General features: G+C 39.5%; 2 protein-coding genes across 4 annotated transcripts; both read right to left on the bottom strand.

The window, feature by feature from the left end:
- Positions 1-1,422: 1,422 nt before the first annotated feature.
- mtmr2 (myotubularin related protein 2) lies at positions 1,423-10,603 on the bottom strand. 3 transcript variants are annotated; one of them, XM_008295216.1, is made up of 16 exons: positions 10,389-10,603; positions 8,751-8,868; positions 8,631-8,654; positions 8,457-8,520; positions 8,252-8,346; positions 8,065-8,169; positions 7,727-7,831; positions 7,558-7,641; positions 7,308-7,457; positions 7,020-7,208; positions 5,994-6,179; positions 5,176-5,382; positions 4,970-5,062; positions 4,774-4,887; positions 3,479-3,655; positions 1,423-3,356 (listed from the first exon to the last, which is right to left on the bottom strand). In XM_008295216.1, exons 1-16 carry the CDS (start codon positions 10,466-10,468, stop codon positions 3,192-3,194), a joined length of 1,956 nt encoding a protein of 651 aa, XP_008293438.1. In that variant the 5' UTR covers positions 10,469-10,603; the 3' UTR covers positions 1,423-3,191. The 3 variants fall into 3 exon arrangements, with proteins under 3 accessions (XP_008293438.1, XP_008293439.1, XP_008293440.1); XM_008295217.1 differs by having other exon boundaries at positions 8,457-8,523; positions 8,751-8,853; XM_008295218.1 differs by having other exon boundaries at positions 8,751-8,853.
- Positions 10,604-12,074: 1,471 nt separating this feature from the next.
- Positions 12,075-15,338, bottom strand: cwc15 (CWC15 spliceosome associated protein homolog). The gene is made up of 7 exons (XM_008295215.1): positions 15,289-15,338; positions 13,592-13,735; positions 13,361-13,473; positions 13,132-13,235; positions 12,928-13,038; positions 12,661-12,791; positions 12,075-12,554 (listed from the first exon to the last, which is right to left on the bottom strand). The coding sequence occupies exons 2-7, from the start codon at positions 13,720-13,722 to the stop codon at positions 12,425-12,427; spliced, it is 720 nt and encodes a 239-aa protein (XP_008293437.1). The 5' UTR covers positions 13,723-13,735; positions 15,289-15,338; the 3' UTR covers positions 12,075-12,424.
- Between the last annotated feature and the right edge of the window lie 840 nt (positions 15,339-16,178).

Here is a 16,178-nt window from a genome sequence, read left to right as displayed (position 1 = left end):
GAAAACATTTCAGCAAACCTGCCCGAAGTTTTTCCACAAAGCTCACCAGTAATTGAGCGCGAGTTTGCTGCATATCAAATTTGCATATGAATATATGACCTTTGCTGCAATGAAATTATATCAATGGCAAAAATGTTACCTGGAGGTTACCAGAAGCTCAGCACCACTGACTCTAGTAACAAACCATCAGCCAACATGTCTGCCAGCAGTGGTGAACTTGTTGCTAAAACTTGTGTTTGTAGATTCTCAGTCATTCATGTCATGGTCATTTTAAGTTTAGGACAAGTCAACTGGATTTGCCTCTAGTAGGCAACACTTGCACATCTGTGGCAACATATTCTGGAGGACTGCATTACTTCTTTTTGGTCACATTGTCTTGACTTTATCCTGTCAGAGGGTTTCAGTGTCCAACAAAAAAAGTGATCTTCAGTCAAATATAATTAATGTTTTTTTCTTGTAGTTCAATGTTTGGAATATAAGAAGTTAAACTCACTGACAAGGTATGACCGGTTAATTTTAATGCTGTTTTTACAGAAGTTGCTGCTATTTAACTGCATAAGAAAACAATGATTTAAATATCAACAGATCCTGTGCACAGCTGTGAGCTCAGTCCACTACCAGGGTGCTGAGCTGGGCATGGATCATGTAGAAAACTAGTCACAGAAACTCCAGTGCACACAAGGGATATGTAGAAAACGTTTATATATTAATCGTCATATATTATTACAAATCTTGAAGCCTTAAATGGGTTGGATATAGCTGTAAAGTTAGTGCCCGTATTAAAAGATCTGTCAACCATTTTGTAGAAAATTAAAGTGAATTCCGATGATGGCTTAGACTAAGTTTCTCAGATTTTGTTCATGTTTCTTTCACACTTCACTTCTGGGCTCTATCCTGTATCTGTCTCTCTTCCTTTCCCCTCAACCACTTACCTGCAGTAAATCTTTATCTCTACTCCACTATTGCTGTGCTTCTCCCTTGTTTATTTACTCAGTCATGTCTTTGTGTGACTCCTTGGAAGGTTGTAAACTAACACAGCCAGCATCGGCCAAGCTGCATCACAGATATTTGTAAGACGTCAATGGATAATGTACCGAATAGTGCTTCCTTTGTTACAAACACAATAAAAACAGCTCATAAATGTAGAAAAAGTTGGTCACAAATTGGGTTTATGAGATTATCTGTACTCAGTTTTACCAAAAAATAATTTATAGAAGGCTGGAGGGAGATTTTGGGAAAGCAAATAGAGACGAACTTGTTGAACTTTTTAAAGGAGATTCAGTTACACACTTTGTTTTTGACACTGAAAGCGATAAAGAAAAAGCAAACTGCAACTATATGTAATTATAATGGACGTTTTCTGATTGTACTCATGACCATCATGAAATCGCCGCAATAAAAGTATGAAAAAAAAAGGTTGACTACATAGTATCAGCGCTTTTATTAAATATTTCAGTACAGATTGACATCGCTGCTGCCTGCAGTACATCAGTTTCCAGATTCAAGTTTTGAAGTAATGAAGTGCATACAGCATCGCAGCCTCACTTTAACCACGTGGAGCTGTGTGACTTTAATAGCTGTACATTTTATTAGGAGAGTAAGTCAGTATCAGTGGCAATACAGATGTTCAGGTACATACAGATGTAGATACATGAATAAATACAGAAGTAAAGGGAATAACAAGTCTCTAAAGGGTAAATGCTGTTTAAAAGCTAAAGTATACAAATGAAACGGATTGAATATGGCCATGCTAATGTTTTCAGAACCAGTCTGGTATTAGATTTGCTTCAAAGTCACGCTTTCAATTGCAGACTATTTTTCTTAATTCATAATAAAAGGCACTCTTTATCTTATATTTTATGGCAAGATTCTAATGATAATTAGAGATAATTGATGCTAGTGTCGTGGATAAACAGCTAAATCCTAGAAATGGACTAAGAGTGTTCACATCATGCTTCTGCAACAAACAAAAATGAATCCTTGAGGCTGAGTTGCGCATTTATTGCAAGTATTCACATACGCAGTGGAAAGGCTAACACTGTATATACCATTTAACGTCGGCAATTACAAACTGTGCACACTATTGTTTTAGTTTTTCTCCCAACCATTCAGAACAAGGCACAGATATTTATTCAGATTCATTACCAAACAAACAAAAAAAAAACACCCAAAGCTAATTATTAGAGGTGTTACACATTCTGCTCCCTATAAAAACTAATGTTGGCTGATACTAGCTTTAAAAGCCTCTGCAAGAAATGTCCACACACACAAACATTCTCAGTAAACAACTACTGGGACAAATTAACTATTGCATATTCTTTTCAGCTTATTAATATTGCATGGAAACGTCTCCGATCAGGTCATGACTTGAGACAGAGAATATTTGTGAGTTATAAATACAAGTCTGGACTAAAAGATAATAAATAACGTCAACTAGTTAGAAAAATGAAACTTACAAAACCTAAATCTCTTAGTGAACGGAATGTCATGCATGACATATTATGTATTCATAGAAAAGCTGATATTTGGTCACAACAATCTAAAGGGACTGTTTTGTTTTTTTCCTAGACAATCCCAATTTTTTTTTTTTTTTTAATGCACTCTATAACTAATATTAGAAGAAGCTAACTTTACAGCCCTTAAGCTACATTGTGAAATCAACACCTAACAATTCCCAAGCCATTAAGTCAGTTTTAGTACTTATTTTCTAGAGCTCAAACTAATTTACGTTGCACTGCAAATGTTCACTATGGCTTCAGCTGTAGTGCTTTCAAATCAATATCAAGGAATGAGGCGAGTGTTCCTATAAAGTGTATAAGGCATAAACATTTAACCCGAGTAATATTTATTTAGTGTACTTTAAAAACACTGATTGTAGGTAGGTCGATATGCTAAACGGTCCTCGCTATTCTGGTTACATGAGCCCTCAACCCTGGAGGAAGAGTACAATATGGCTGTAGTGAAGCGCTCTGAGACAAACACCTCTGTTACAAGCAGACTCTGCATGACCTGTGAGAGCTGCAGATACAGCAATCTGCTTGTTCACACTTTTGGTGGTAGTGTGTTATCACTGCGTGTCACCAAAAGAGCCAGTTTGGCACACAGGTGTGTAACCTACTGATTACTGCTGTATAGCACCTTCTCACAGGTGGGATTCAGCTTCTGTGACAGTCATGAGGGTCCCAATAGCGTCAAACGAACGTCTGCACCGGAGTGATGGAGCGTGTCGGGGATCCCGCCCGCTCAGAGGATGAGGAAGCTGAGCGATTGGTCACCTCCCGCTGCAACTCGTCCACTCGTTTCTGCAGCTCGGCGCGCTTTGCGAGCAGCTCCTTGTGGCGCTGATGAACAGGTTCCTGAAAAAAGTGGAGAAAAAAAATGTGTAAAACTCCAGCAGTTCAACCGCTGAAATAAACTGCAAACAATTTCTTTTGAAAACAGTGAAGTAAACAAGAAGCAGGCAGGCTTCGTGACCTACTTGAGGCCTCATGCGAGGGTTCCAACGGATGTAGTATCCGACCCACAGCTCCAGGTGGCGTAAACTGACTACTGGGAACAGCACGTGGTTGGAGTAGTTCACATACAAAGGATTGGTGAATTCCTCCAGCTGGCTGTTAATATAAGACCATAATGACACTGTCCGCTTGGGGATCTCCTGTAACATAAAGACGTCCATGTCAGTACACTGTGCAGTAAACCACCATAAAGACTTTGTAATTTATTCTTTGCACTTCTTTTTATACACACACACACACACTGCATCAGTCAGACTTTTTATGGTGAGCCCTTTCAACTTTTGATCAGTAAAGCTGACGAGTAAATGTTTAGTTGTCACAAGTGGAAATGTCACTTTGACCTGTCAAAATTGTATTTTAAGACATTTGTAAGACCTGTTACAACGCGTATATTCACATGTAGAAATTACATTTTGAATAGCTAAAACAGATCCGCAGATATCTTTGATGTAATTGTTGACATCAGTAATTCCTTTTTCACAGTAAGATGATGACAACAGATTTCTACAACTGACTTTCCACATGTTGAAAAAGGATCGTGTCTACTGGAAATGTCACTTCAAATATCAACAACTGCATTTCTGACATGTTAGACATACCAACAAACCTTTTTTTATATGTCATCCTAATTAGCATATTTATTTTAGATATGTATCATTGGAAATATAGCATGACATTTTGAGCAGTGGAGATTCATTGAATGACAACTATAATTAAAATCTGACTAGTTGTTAAAATATTGTGTCTTACTAGTATGAATATAATTTCCACCAGTTACAATTGCATTTCAGATACCAGAAACATGATTCTAGGTATCTGACATGACATTCTTGCTAGCTACAGCTCCAAGCAGACACATCAGTCATTAGATTGTGACTAGTCAGAATTTAAGTTTTGAGAACTACATTTCCATTTATGGCATCTGTAATGGAAGAACAATTGTACATTTCTACAATGAACTTTACATCAATAATTAGAACTGTAACTACTCATAATTACACTATGGATACACAAAGCTTGAAATCATAACATGTCAAAATTAAGTTAAAGATATTTGTAATTGAGTTTGAACAAAAGATTAATTATTTACAGCTTAAAATTAGTTTTAGTATGATGGATTGGAATTCTAACTATTCACAAAAGCAATTGTTTATATTTACAATTGGATATTAAAGGAATTAGATTTTTAAAAAGTCTTGCTACATTCTTAAAGATAATAATCATTATATGCTTTAACATATATGCTTAATACACGTACCTCCTTCAACCTCTGCTGTTCGCTGTTACACAAGAACGTCCCAAACAGGCAGCTGTACAGGTGATCCAGGATGGTGACCAGGAAGTATTCGTTAAACTCGAAGGCTGCAGGAAACTTCAATGGAAACAATTTAATTATTATCCTTCAGGAATCTTCTTTCACATTTCAGTAAATTAGTTCAATACTTGTTTATTACCTGGCGAGTGAGCTGCCAGACACAGTCAATGAACTGAATAAAAACAGGTGACCGGTCTGCGTCTGTGTGGTTTTTATCACCATGACCGATACGCTGGCAGAAACAGAAGAGAAAAGGATGATCAGTGATGCAAGAAGAACTAGAAACACCCCCTGAGTTCATACTGGGATTTCTAAAATGACAAAGGTGTGAGATAATTTATATACCAGCTGGAAGCGATGGCCAAAACTCAGCCACTCTTTCTCGAGCAGGACTTCGAAGCCGCGAATGGTGCGGTAGTAACTGTCCAGCATGAGCATGGACAGGGAGGTGAGCTGAGCTGTGCGGTCCCAGCCGTCGCTACAGTGAACCACCACTGACGTTTTCCCAGACTCCACTTTGTCTGCAATCCTGAGCGCTCCTGCCAGGATCAACTGCAAACAAAGAAAGACACACAACGTGGTGAAGAGCAGGGGTACTGGCCCTAGACTGTATATAAAAGACACTGTGGTGCCACCCACTGGTTTATGCACAACATTTTGAAGCTTTGAGTTTTGAATTTGGCTGAGGCCATCTTGCTCTTCAGAAACCAGATGTTGTAAGTGAAGGGCAGATCTGACTGAGAACTTGAAGACACTACACATGCTCCTATGGTAGCTCCTTGTCAATCACCTGGTAGCCCTGCTGTAAAACATACCTTGCTTTATTGTCTATTTTACTCTAAATTACACAATAATTTACTAATTAAACAACATACTGTATTGAAGAAGACTTGAAACTAGAGTTTAGGACCATAAACATATTCGGAAAATGTTTACTGAGGGAATAAATCAAGTGAGAATCGCCGTTTTCTTTTTGAAGCCAGAGGAGTGACCTCCGGCAGGCTTCTGAGAAAGAATACAGATTTAAGTCACCTCCACATTGGCTTTACTATACAGGCCTTGGGGCTACGTTCATCTTTTATATTTATATACAGTCTATGACACTGAGTCAGCTTTGTTTCTTTACTGTATTCCCATGTCAGTTCTTGTGTCATCGTGCTCACCTTGATGTGCTCAAGCCAATGAGTGGACTCCAGATTGGACAGCCAGTGGGAGTCCTCGATGTTGGGGTAGACCACGTCCTTCAGCTTGCGGAGTGACTCTCTCATCACGTGGATGTTGTGAATATCCAAGAACACCAGCTCAGCATTTTGGTACGCATCCTCACTTTCATATCCACCTCCTTTCATCTGTAGGAGACAAGTGGAGGAAGTGTGATTACAAAGATCTAACGGGCACAGATCAACAAAGCAGCTCCAGTGTGTTGTATCACACATAGTCACCTCTGAACTCTGTCAGAGACGTCATAAGGGAGAGACTTACGCCTTTGAGTAAACTAAGTAGAAATCTGTTGGAGAATTCCATAATGCCAAAGCTAGCGGTTGTATAACACGTCCTACCCATCCGTCAAAAAACGTAATTTGCTTCATAACAGCTGAACCAGAAAACATCAGCCAATGGTGTTGTTGCACTGGCACAAGCATGGAGTCATGAAACTGTGTATGGTGTATTAGAAGTATATCTTGTGGGGAAAAAAACACCAACTAAGATGACCAGAAAATCGACGCTGACATGAAGCCACACTTTCTTACTGCACAGAGTACCTTCAGGGCACACGAGTGGTGTGAGGGGTGTACAGTCATTATTAAGTCAATTAGTCAGAAATGTATGTTGGAAAAGGCTTAAAAAAAAGGGCAAAGGCTGGTGGAACGTACAGTGCAGGGGAGGACTGGTCACCAAGTGTTTTGAAAAATTTGTTTTAGCAGATTTGAATGGTGATTTTTTTTTATATGCAGATTTTATGTCCTGGCAACTACTGAAATTCATTACATTTATTTAGATAAGAACCTGGTCTTGTTAGCCTGAAATAACTGCTTTGGAATGTTACCAAGATGGCTGCCAAGAGGCAACAATTGCTTTAAGGACTTTGGTGCACAACGAGCAGTGGTATGACATCAAAGTATAACAGCTTGCTTGGTTGTTTTCCTCTTAATAAACATTGTTTTTGTACTCAGATTCAGAAAACAGACCTTGTTGGCAGCAGCGTTGACACTGGGCCTGGCATCAAAAATGAAGAGTTTATGGGACTGAGCATTCGCATCCATGATCGCCTGGAGGTACTTCTCATCCTCTTTGCTGCGCTTCCCGTTCACCCCAACCATTGGCTGACTGCAGCGTGTCACTGTCGCCTGGCTCTCCGGATGGATCCATGACAGCACCTACACACAGTGTGTAACAAGAGTATCAGCACAGACTGTCCTGCGAGCCAGCTGCACATGACAGGATCATTACATTCATGCTGAGGAACTGTCACTCACAGGTATCCTTCCCTTTGCTCTGAAGGCAGCTACCCTCTTCAGCTCTTCGTCTGGTATGTTGACAGGCACCGCCAGAGTCGATGGGTAGGTGTCACACAGCTCGTAGTGATCGTTAACTTTTGTTATCCTCCAGCTTTCATTGGGTATACCCTTTATAAAAAAAAAAAAAACAAAAACACATGAGCAACCACTGTGATATGCTATTAAGAACATATAACAGAGCCTCACAGACTGTGGCATCTTGAAATACCTGTCTTTTGTACTCCGAGACCGCATCATACACCTTCCATCCATTTTCAGGGAAGACTTGCCCATATTCGAAGGCAAAGATTTGCTGTGGAGAGTTGGGGAGAAATGTATCAGTTGGCAGTCTGCATGGAGTTGAAATGCCAGCGACAGCGTGACTGAGAATCACTCACCAGCCCGTTGGAAACAGGAAACGCAAATTTCATCAGTACTTCGAAAATGGACTTCCTCAGTGTGTCCTCCAACTGTTTGTGTGCAAAACGTAGATTACGCATATCCTGCAGAAAGGCAGAGCAGAAGGTCATGGTCAAACTCAGGGATCAACAGCTGTATGTAAATATCACTTCACAGCTTTATAACATTATTTCCTAGTATGTTGTCATGGAAACTGTGTGCTTTATACAGCAGGGATGACAACAGGAGGCATCCTCTATGTCTCGAAAACTATAAAACCATCATCTACTTTACCAACAAGGTCAGATATTCCAGACCATATCCACAGCTTCCTCACCTTGCAAACCAGCCCGTAGGACACATCACCACGACTTGAAGCACTTCCAATCTTTTCCACACGACTCACAACGCCAAGGGGCAAGTCCAGCACAAATGTCGGCTCCTAGTAACCAAATACACATTGTCAAAAACAAAACAGTCCCTCACATTAGCTCACAGTGCTTTTGAAAGTTCAACGAACATACCCTGTCCATGCATTTGAAGAAAAGTCTGTAGTTAGTAATAGTCACTGTTCCCCTCAAAGCTCCAGTGAAAGGACAAAAGTATGTGATATCTTGGGCTGCAGAACAAAACAAGAAAATAATGTTGATTTAGCCAAGAATGACACATTGTGAAGAAAACTACTTAGCCCTAATGCGTTCTAGCAGCTTTGATTACAGCAAAACTTACCCATGTCTTGAACAGTTTCATTTGGAAGCAACTGTGGTTCTTCTTTGTCTGACTCTCTAATCACCTGCTGGAAACATTAGATACAAAAAACACATGAACACAGAGCACTGACTTGAGCTGAAGTATTATTTAAGCAAACATGTTGGGCAGCAGGTAAATCATGACCTAACATACCTTGGCAGAGGCTTTGGGCTTGACCTGAGGGATGCAGATATGAGGATGGTCATGATTCAGTTATTATAATATATGATTTCAATGAAGAAGCAGAATATCAGTGAACTACATGTTACTAACCCTGAGCTCTGGAGAAAACTCTGCAGAGGTTGACACAGAGTCAGAGGACATAGCAGACGGTGGTTTGGCCTGGCCAGACCGGTCAGAGCGAGAGGTGGAAGTGCTGGTGGAAGAAAGCCTTATGATAACAATGATAATCAAAAGTTGCATCCAGTTATTAGTTGCTGCTTCACAAATGAAACATTATCTTCTTGCTCTTGTTGATTTTCTATTTTTATAAGCTCAATAGCAACCCCAGAAATTTTAGGTGCAGTTCAGACACAGAGTGATGATGAGGTTGCAACATCACAAATAAACTTTGATGTATTTTTATCCATTTACTTCTCCCTATTCACTACACCTCTTTTTACAGACAGTAATTTTCAATTCAATTCAATCTTATTTGTACAGCATGTATACAGGTTACAGTAATCATCTCGATGCACCTGGACACATCTTTGGTGATGTATCTGGGGGTCATGGAGCATTTCATGCCGGTTAATATCAAACACCCAGGTGACCCAGTTTGAGGAAGTCAAGTCCCATCTTTTGCTACCAGGTAACACTATGCCATTGGTTACATAGGCTATCACACAACATATCACCATGTCGGTTACTATACAAGTATTAATATGACTCAGGCAGATCTGAAATGTAATAGATTAACGTCAGAATTTTACAATAATGTTTTTCAAGCGCCATTGAATGTGACGCAAAAACATTAGTGAACCTACTGACGTCCTGCTTGTCGCACACAGCTCTCTGTGTGTCAGATCCTTTGACTTCAGAAAATAACTGCAGCATCACACAGCAGCAGACACAATGAGTGCTTCTTTCAATTGAGAGTGATGTGTGCTTTCAAGCATGTGGGGCAGCAGCTATAGCTACATCCCCTCAGGCTCCCACATTAATACTGTTCTGGCTTCTACACATTTGACAGGTCAGCTGCTCCACACAGATTCCTGGTTTATACGGTGGAATTATTCGTGCTAAAGTTTCTTTAGACAAATCCTGAACTCCACCAGAGATTCAACCACATTTTATTACAATATTAATATGCACAATGTTGGTGTTGGAGTGTGTTACTGGACTGTAATAACAGAAGTGAACTTTTTAGCAGCTCAAATAAACCACAGCTTCCATCCTGGTTCATTTAAAGGCTCGGTTCACCACCTTTTCTCTCCAAAAAATCTGGTAGGATCCAAATACACTATCCAAAATATGATGACCACAAGTTTAGCTTTCTTCTGAATGAAGATAGTTTGTTCCTGTTTAGTGCCTCGATGACTTATCAAACATAATAATCAATCTATACTATTTGGTCAGACCGAGGAAGCAAATGCATGTAAGACATTATTCAGGGCTTTGTTAACTTCTGACTGGCACTTGTAACAAATCCCAGTATAAATTATTACTCGTGCAGTTGATTAAAAGTGGCTGGTAATCGATACAGTCAGACAGCTCATTTACAGTTAACGTCGGAGCTCGTCTGGTTTCAGTTTATTAACCAGATTACAGTAACTTCTAAAAGCCCACAAAAAAGTGTACCAGGATTAGACAGGCTAACTTAAGTTGTACATTCTAAATAATGAACCTCCAGAGAGTCTTAAAACTTTTAGCTAGCGTAAAAAGGCTCAGTGTTGTGGTGGGTTTAGCTACCTGGACAATGAATCAACACTTGGCTGTCGGGATGAGGAGCGCTTCGAGCCCAAGCTGTCGACGCTGCCGCTCTTCTCCATGTTCCCCTGCTTACAGTGTTGGGTTAACTGCTGCTCAGAGCTCCGAGTGTGAGACTAGAAACCCGTGTATCCGCGGAAGAATGCCTTTAAATCCCCCCCTCGGAGAGCAGCAAATCCCTACAAACAAAAGGAAGCTGCCATCTTTTCCCAGAAGCCTCCCAATCCCCGTCACAAGGAGCCGACGGTTGGAGACGGCGCCCTCTGCCGGCGGCTCGTGTGCTGCCTTCACGGCTCTGCGTTCGTGTTGATATTTTCCTTCTTGTGTTACAGAAAGTGTTTGAACACCAAACAGTGAAACCAGAAACACAACTTGCACCGCACTAAAAAGGCGGACAATATCACATTACTGATTATTACAAAGACGAAAACATCACATGCGCACATACTGCGTTGCACATCTTAACACGTGCCCCCCAAAAACCATGTAGTGAAGTTCCATAAACGCCCCATCGCTGTGACTTCATTGTTTTGGTTCAGTTTGTCTACTTGATGATAAAATAATGAAAAAGACCATAGTGCAGTACAGTTGGACTAATACTTAAAATAAAGATCTTGTTTAGATTTATAGGCTGAATTTGAAGTCCCTCTTCTGTCATTAATTAAACCTTAAAAAGTTCATCTCTGTGTATCAATGATGCATATTTAGTTCTATTTCTCCATGAAAAATCCCTTCCAGTCTTATGTTTTACATCATTTTATCACTAAACCTTTGTTTCCTCTAGAATGTAGTCCCCACCTTTCTCTCCACATATCCCTCCCTACTTGGCGCCACTCAAGCACACCAGCTCACCTACATCTCTGCTACAACACTAAAACTACTATACACTACACAATGGTAAGTTGTAATGTTGGAGTATGTGAACCATGCATGGCTAAATCGGAAACCAATTCTAAAGAAGGGTAATGATACACATACCCCCACCATGCAAATTGACAGCTTTGGGTCCTTTTTTTTTTATTACACATGACAGTGGAACAACAGTGGAAATCTAAATTCATGTTTTTGAGACTGCCGTTGATAAACTGCTGTGATGTTGTTTCAGCTGCATGAGCCAATAAATATTTTGCAAGTGTCTCATTATTTTTAAAACAATAAAAAAATAACATTTCTCATAAATCATGCTGATGTCATGACATACACGTATTTCTTGTTCAGTTGCATGAGGTAAAGTTGATGCTCATATGTGCACAATGGATTTTAGACAATAGATCTACACTGTCTGTGATTAGATGAAGCAAGAAAAGAGAAGCAGTGTCTGTGGGGAAATGAACTAATTCCCCTGCAATGCTATTTTACATAGTTAAAAATATATAATTCTTAGCCTATCATTGAATGAAATAATCTTAGTAACCAGGGAGAACAGACCTCATGCACCTCAAAATAAAAAAAATAAAAAACTAACATGAAAATTGTCCTTGAATGTAGCTAACTCAGCAAGATTTTCTTCAACGCTAGAACACACACAAGTTGAAACTTAGATAACATCTAATACATGAATATGATCCTAGTTTAGTAGATGAAGCAATCAATTTTCTAGATGATGTAATTCATAGAAAAAATAACTACGAAAATATGATATTGAAATTAATGAATAATATTCCATTGTTTGTTCTTTTATTTTTATTGGTTTATGTAAGTCTGTGTTCATGTGAACATTCTGGACATCCACTTGTCAGAGACGTTCCTGTGAGTCAAGTCATTGTTTATTGAAATAACACAAACTACAGCCAGAAATGCTGAATCCCATTAAAAATTTGCATTTAACTTTTCACAAGCTTTACTTAAAGGATGTAGCTCATTTATACACAGCTTTTTACCTGTTGACTGTACAGATACTAATGAAACTGAATGCATAATGTATCTGAATGCCATCTACCACTGTTGGGACCGAAGGCAAAGGAAAGGGAGCAAAGACATTAGGGTAAAAAAAAATAAAAATAAACACAAAAAGTCCTTTACTTTACATATTTTTCCATAAATTTCTTGTGGAACTCAGAGCGCAGCGTGTCATTGACAAAGCGTTTCTCCTTCCGGGCCTCATCCACTCCTTTAGCACAATTCTTGAACACAACATCATCGTCCCACCTACAAGGATATTAACAAAATAATCAAGCAAGATTGCTGGTTTTTCTTCATATACAATTAATATTGTTCACATATAGTCTATGTGTGTGTTGTGTATGTGAGATACCTTCTCTTGACCCTGAACGTATTCTGAGTCTGGGTCATCTGTTGTTGCTGTCCTGCCAAATTAATCAATGGATTGCCACTCAAGATGTTTTCCATTCGAATCCTCTCCTCTTCTGCCTTTTGCTCTCGCTCCTGAAAGGGGAAAAGACACAAAGTCATTAAACACAAGAAGGTAATGTTTGTGTTCTCTTAAACGTGATCCATTACGTATTTGCTGATTGTGCTGTGAGTTCTTGCAAGTGTAAACGCATCTGTGTGAAAGCTTTACTTTGCGTTCTTGCTCTTCAGCTCGCTCTTTCTTGATTTTCTCCAATTCTGCCAGAAGAGCTGCAGTGTCGTCATCATCGCTCTCTTCCTCAGAGTCCTCGTCCTCATCATCCTACAAACAAAAATAAGCATCATTAACAAGGAAAGCTTAATGAGTGTTAATCATCGCTAAGTGTCCACCGAATCTTGTAGTGCAAGCACTTACATCAGTGAGAGGGTCATCAGCATCAAGGTTGGCTGCTGGGATCTGATCCAGTCTGGGCCTCTTCGAAGATGAAGATGAAGATGATGATGATGATGTGGTGTGCTCTGCAAAATTGCAGAGAATACAATATAATTCATGGGTTCAAACTTCAGAAAACATAGGGGACTTTGTCAGAAATCTTAAGACAGTTTAAATAAACATTTGATGTAATATCTGCAGAAAAACCAACCTCTTGGTCCCCTCTCTCTGGTCTTTTCACGTGCAGCTACACGCTCCCTCTCCTCCAGCTCCCTGCGAAAGTCACGGGCACGAACCTCCTCAGGGGCATCCTGGGTAGGTTGCCTGAGGATGGGAGAATATTTGAAGGGGGAAAAAAAACAAACAAAAAAAAACATGAAGCAACTTGCTTCCAGCATATATCCACACAAAACCCAGCTCCATTCATGTTTGATCCTCTGACCTGTATTTGATCTTTGTGTGACCTGGAAGATCTCGGCTGGAATACTGCTTGGACAAGGCACTCAAATCACCTTCTCCTTTCCCCCTCCCTCCTCTTGCCGGCTCAAACGTTGGTCTTGCAGCTGTAGTCATCTTTGATGGCTTGCTGTGGCAAGACGTGAAGGGAAGAAAATATGAGATAAACCAGACCAGTGCAAGAAGCAGTACAGATAACAGCTACAAAGCTACAAACAGGGGGCCCTGCCATAATAACAAGTCAACCTGTTTAGAATTCAGTTTTACACTTCTTTTATGTGTTTTAACTAGATGTTAAATTGAGGCAGGATTTTTTTGGGGGCACACTAACACTTCAATGTCATCTGGGAATGCCCAACATCACTACATCTGTCTTCACAAATCTATCTATTCTCACAATTGTTGATTTTGCAAGCTTGCAGATGGCAGTCAAAAGGCACAGATGGCATGGATAGATGACAGAAAATGACACAGAGCCTCATTTTGTTTCATAACAATGCAAAGTGATCTGATTTCCTGCTTAAATAACAAGCGTGTGGACTCTACATCGTGAGATACCATAGGCCTGCTTGACACAAAGAAAACTGTTGAATAAAGAACGCTGGCAAGTTAAACTGAAGAGCTAGTGAACACGATTTGAGGACAAGATCTGAGCACTTTGAATAACACAACAGCTGCTTAAGTTTGTTTCCTCATTTCGGAGCAATAACATTAATAACTGTGTATATTGTAATACTATCCTTTACTGAAATTATTAAAAAAAACACAATATCAATTACTACTCCTGTACTGGCAACCAAACACCACCATTCCTAGATCTGATACTGCTGCACAAGAGAATGCAAGTTTTATTGTCAACAGGTGGTTGTTTTGCACACTGACACCTTAGGAGAAGATAATTGTCAGTGTAGATGAAATGATTTATGACAGTCTGTCAAATGACACCAATCATAGGCCTACTCTATAAATGGTTTCAGTGATTGAAATATAGGCTTTTGTGTGTAGAACTTTTTAGCCTGTCACTGCCTGTCCCCACCATATCTAAAATGCCAATTTAAACCCCATTTTTAACACAACTGTCTTCATGGAGGCTCAGCAGGATCCGCTGCCAACAGCCTTTAAAACAAAAACTAGCTGCAGGAGACATAATAATATAGGTAAACATTTACAAAATATCTTGGTAGTGTAGTAATATAACTGCGTAGATGATCAGCATTTACGATTCAATAATGGCATTTGAGAGGCAACTGAATAAAGACTAAAGCTACTGACATCGCCAATTTTCCACCTGTAATAAATTAGAATTCAATCGTCAAACAATAAACAGCGACATGCACAGCGACATAATACATCTGCCAACACAAAGTTAATGCATGATGATTATATTAGTAAGTCTTTGTGAGACATATACTAAGATTACATAAATACGTTGTCACTGGTTACTGATGGAGAGCAAAGCACAAGCTAACCAGTTAGCCGCCACCGCTAATAAGTTGCTAACAGGCTAACCTGGTCTATCAACGGTGTTAAGGTGGGGGGAAAAAAACGCTATTTCACTTCCCTGGTCGACTGTGTACAGTTTGAGATTAACACCAAATACTGCAGAGAGTTATAATGCTAAATTAAAACTAAAACTCAAATTAACAACAATTTAGAAAACAATTTTAAAACAACAACACTTACGAAGCTGCTACCACACGACAAAAGGAAGCGCCAGCTAGTAACGTCACTACCGGAATGAACCACGTGGGGAAAAGATGCGTTCACAAACACTCGGAGAAAACATCCGTCCTTAGAATATCAGACGTAAGTGATTTTAACACTGCATTTAGGTTATACTCCGCAGAACAGTGTTGATGTGATCAGGATATATATGTACTTTTAAACAAATATTCTACAGTCTGTCAACATTTTATCAGGGAGACCACCTTTACTCATAGGATGAGAACAAACTGCACACCTTCACCATTATGTGCAGTGTTGCAGTGGAGAAGATAGGGGGCAGATAATATCAGGTGATGCATCAAAACTCAGTCTGACTTTAATGTTCATTTAACAGTTCTTACTTGTCCCTGATTACTTTTTTAAGGACAGTACTTTAAGTTCCTCCATGTCTGCAAGTTTTTACTTTATGTATGCAGCACAATGAGTTTAAAACTGCTCTAGTTTAGTTGAGCATATCGTACTATGGCTCTGCAGGTGATCATTTCAGTGTTGTGTTTATTACATGATCATAGGATGGTGTGCAGGATGGTATGATTCTGCAGACCTTGAAATCACAAACCATGTTTGGACTGCATTGTAAACCTGACTGCCAGTTGTTCAACATTGTATTAGGTTTCTCCACTATGAGCAAGTTGTGCTGTGCGGATGCAGCACACGCAGGTGGAGAGAGGCTGGGGGCAAAGTAAAGCAATTTTCCATGGAGTTTGATTGACAAAATTATTATTATTTTTTTTAATTAAAGCACATGAATGCCTGAAGATAAGGTCTCAAAATATCAACTTTTCAAAAGCAGCTTTTACAACTAACATGAAAATAAATGTTGGTGCAAAAATACTCAAACCAAAATG

Source organism: Stegastes partitus, unplaced genomic scaffold (genome assembly GCF_000690725.1).
Source record: "Stegastes partitus isolate 25-593 unplaced genomic scaffold, Stegastes_partitus-1.0.2 Scaffold1031, whole genome shotgun sequence".
In the NCBI taxonomy this organism is placed as follows: domain Eukaryota; kingdom Metazoa; phylum Chordata; class Actinopteri; family Pomacentridae; genus Stegastes; species Stegastes partitus.
Note: the sequence above shows the minus strand (reverse complement) of the source record. Positions and strands in the feature narration are given on the sequence as shown.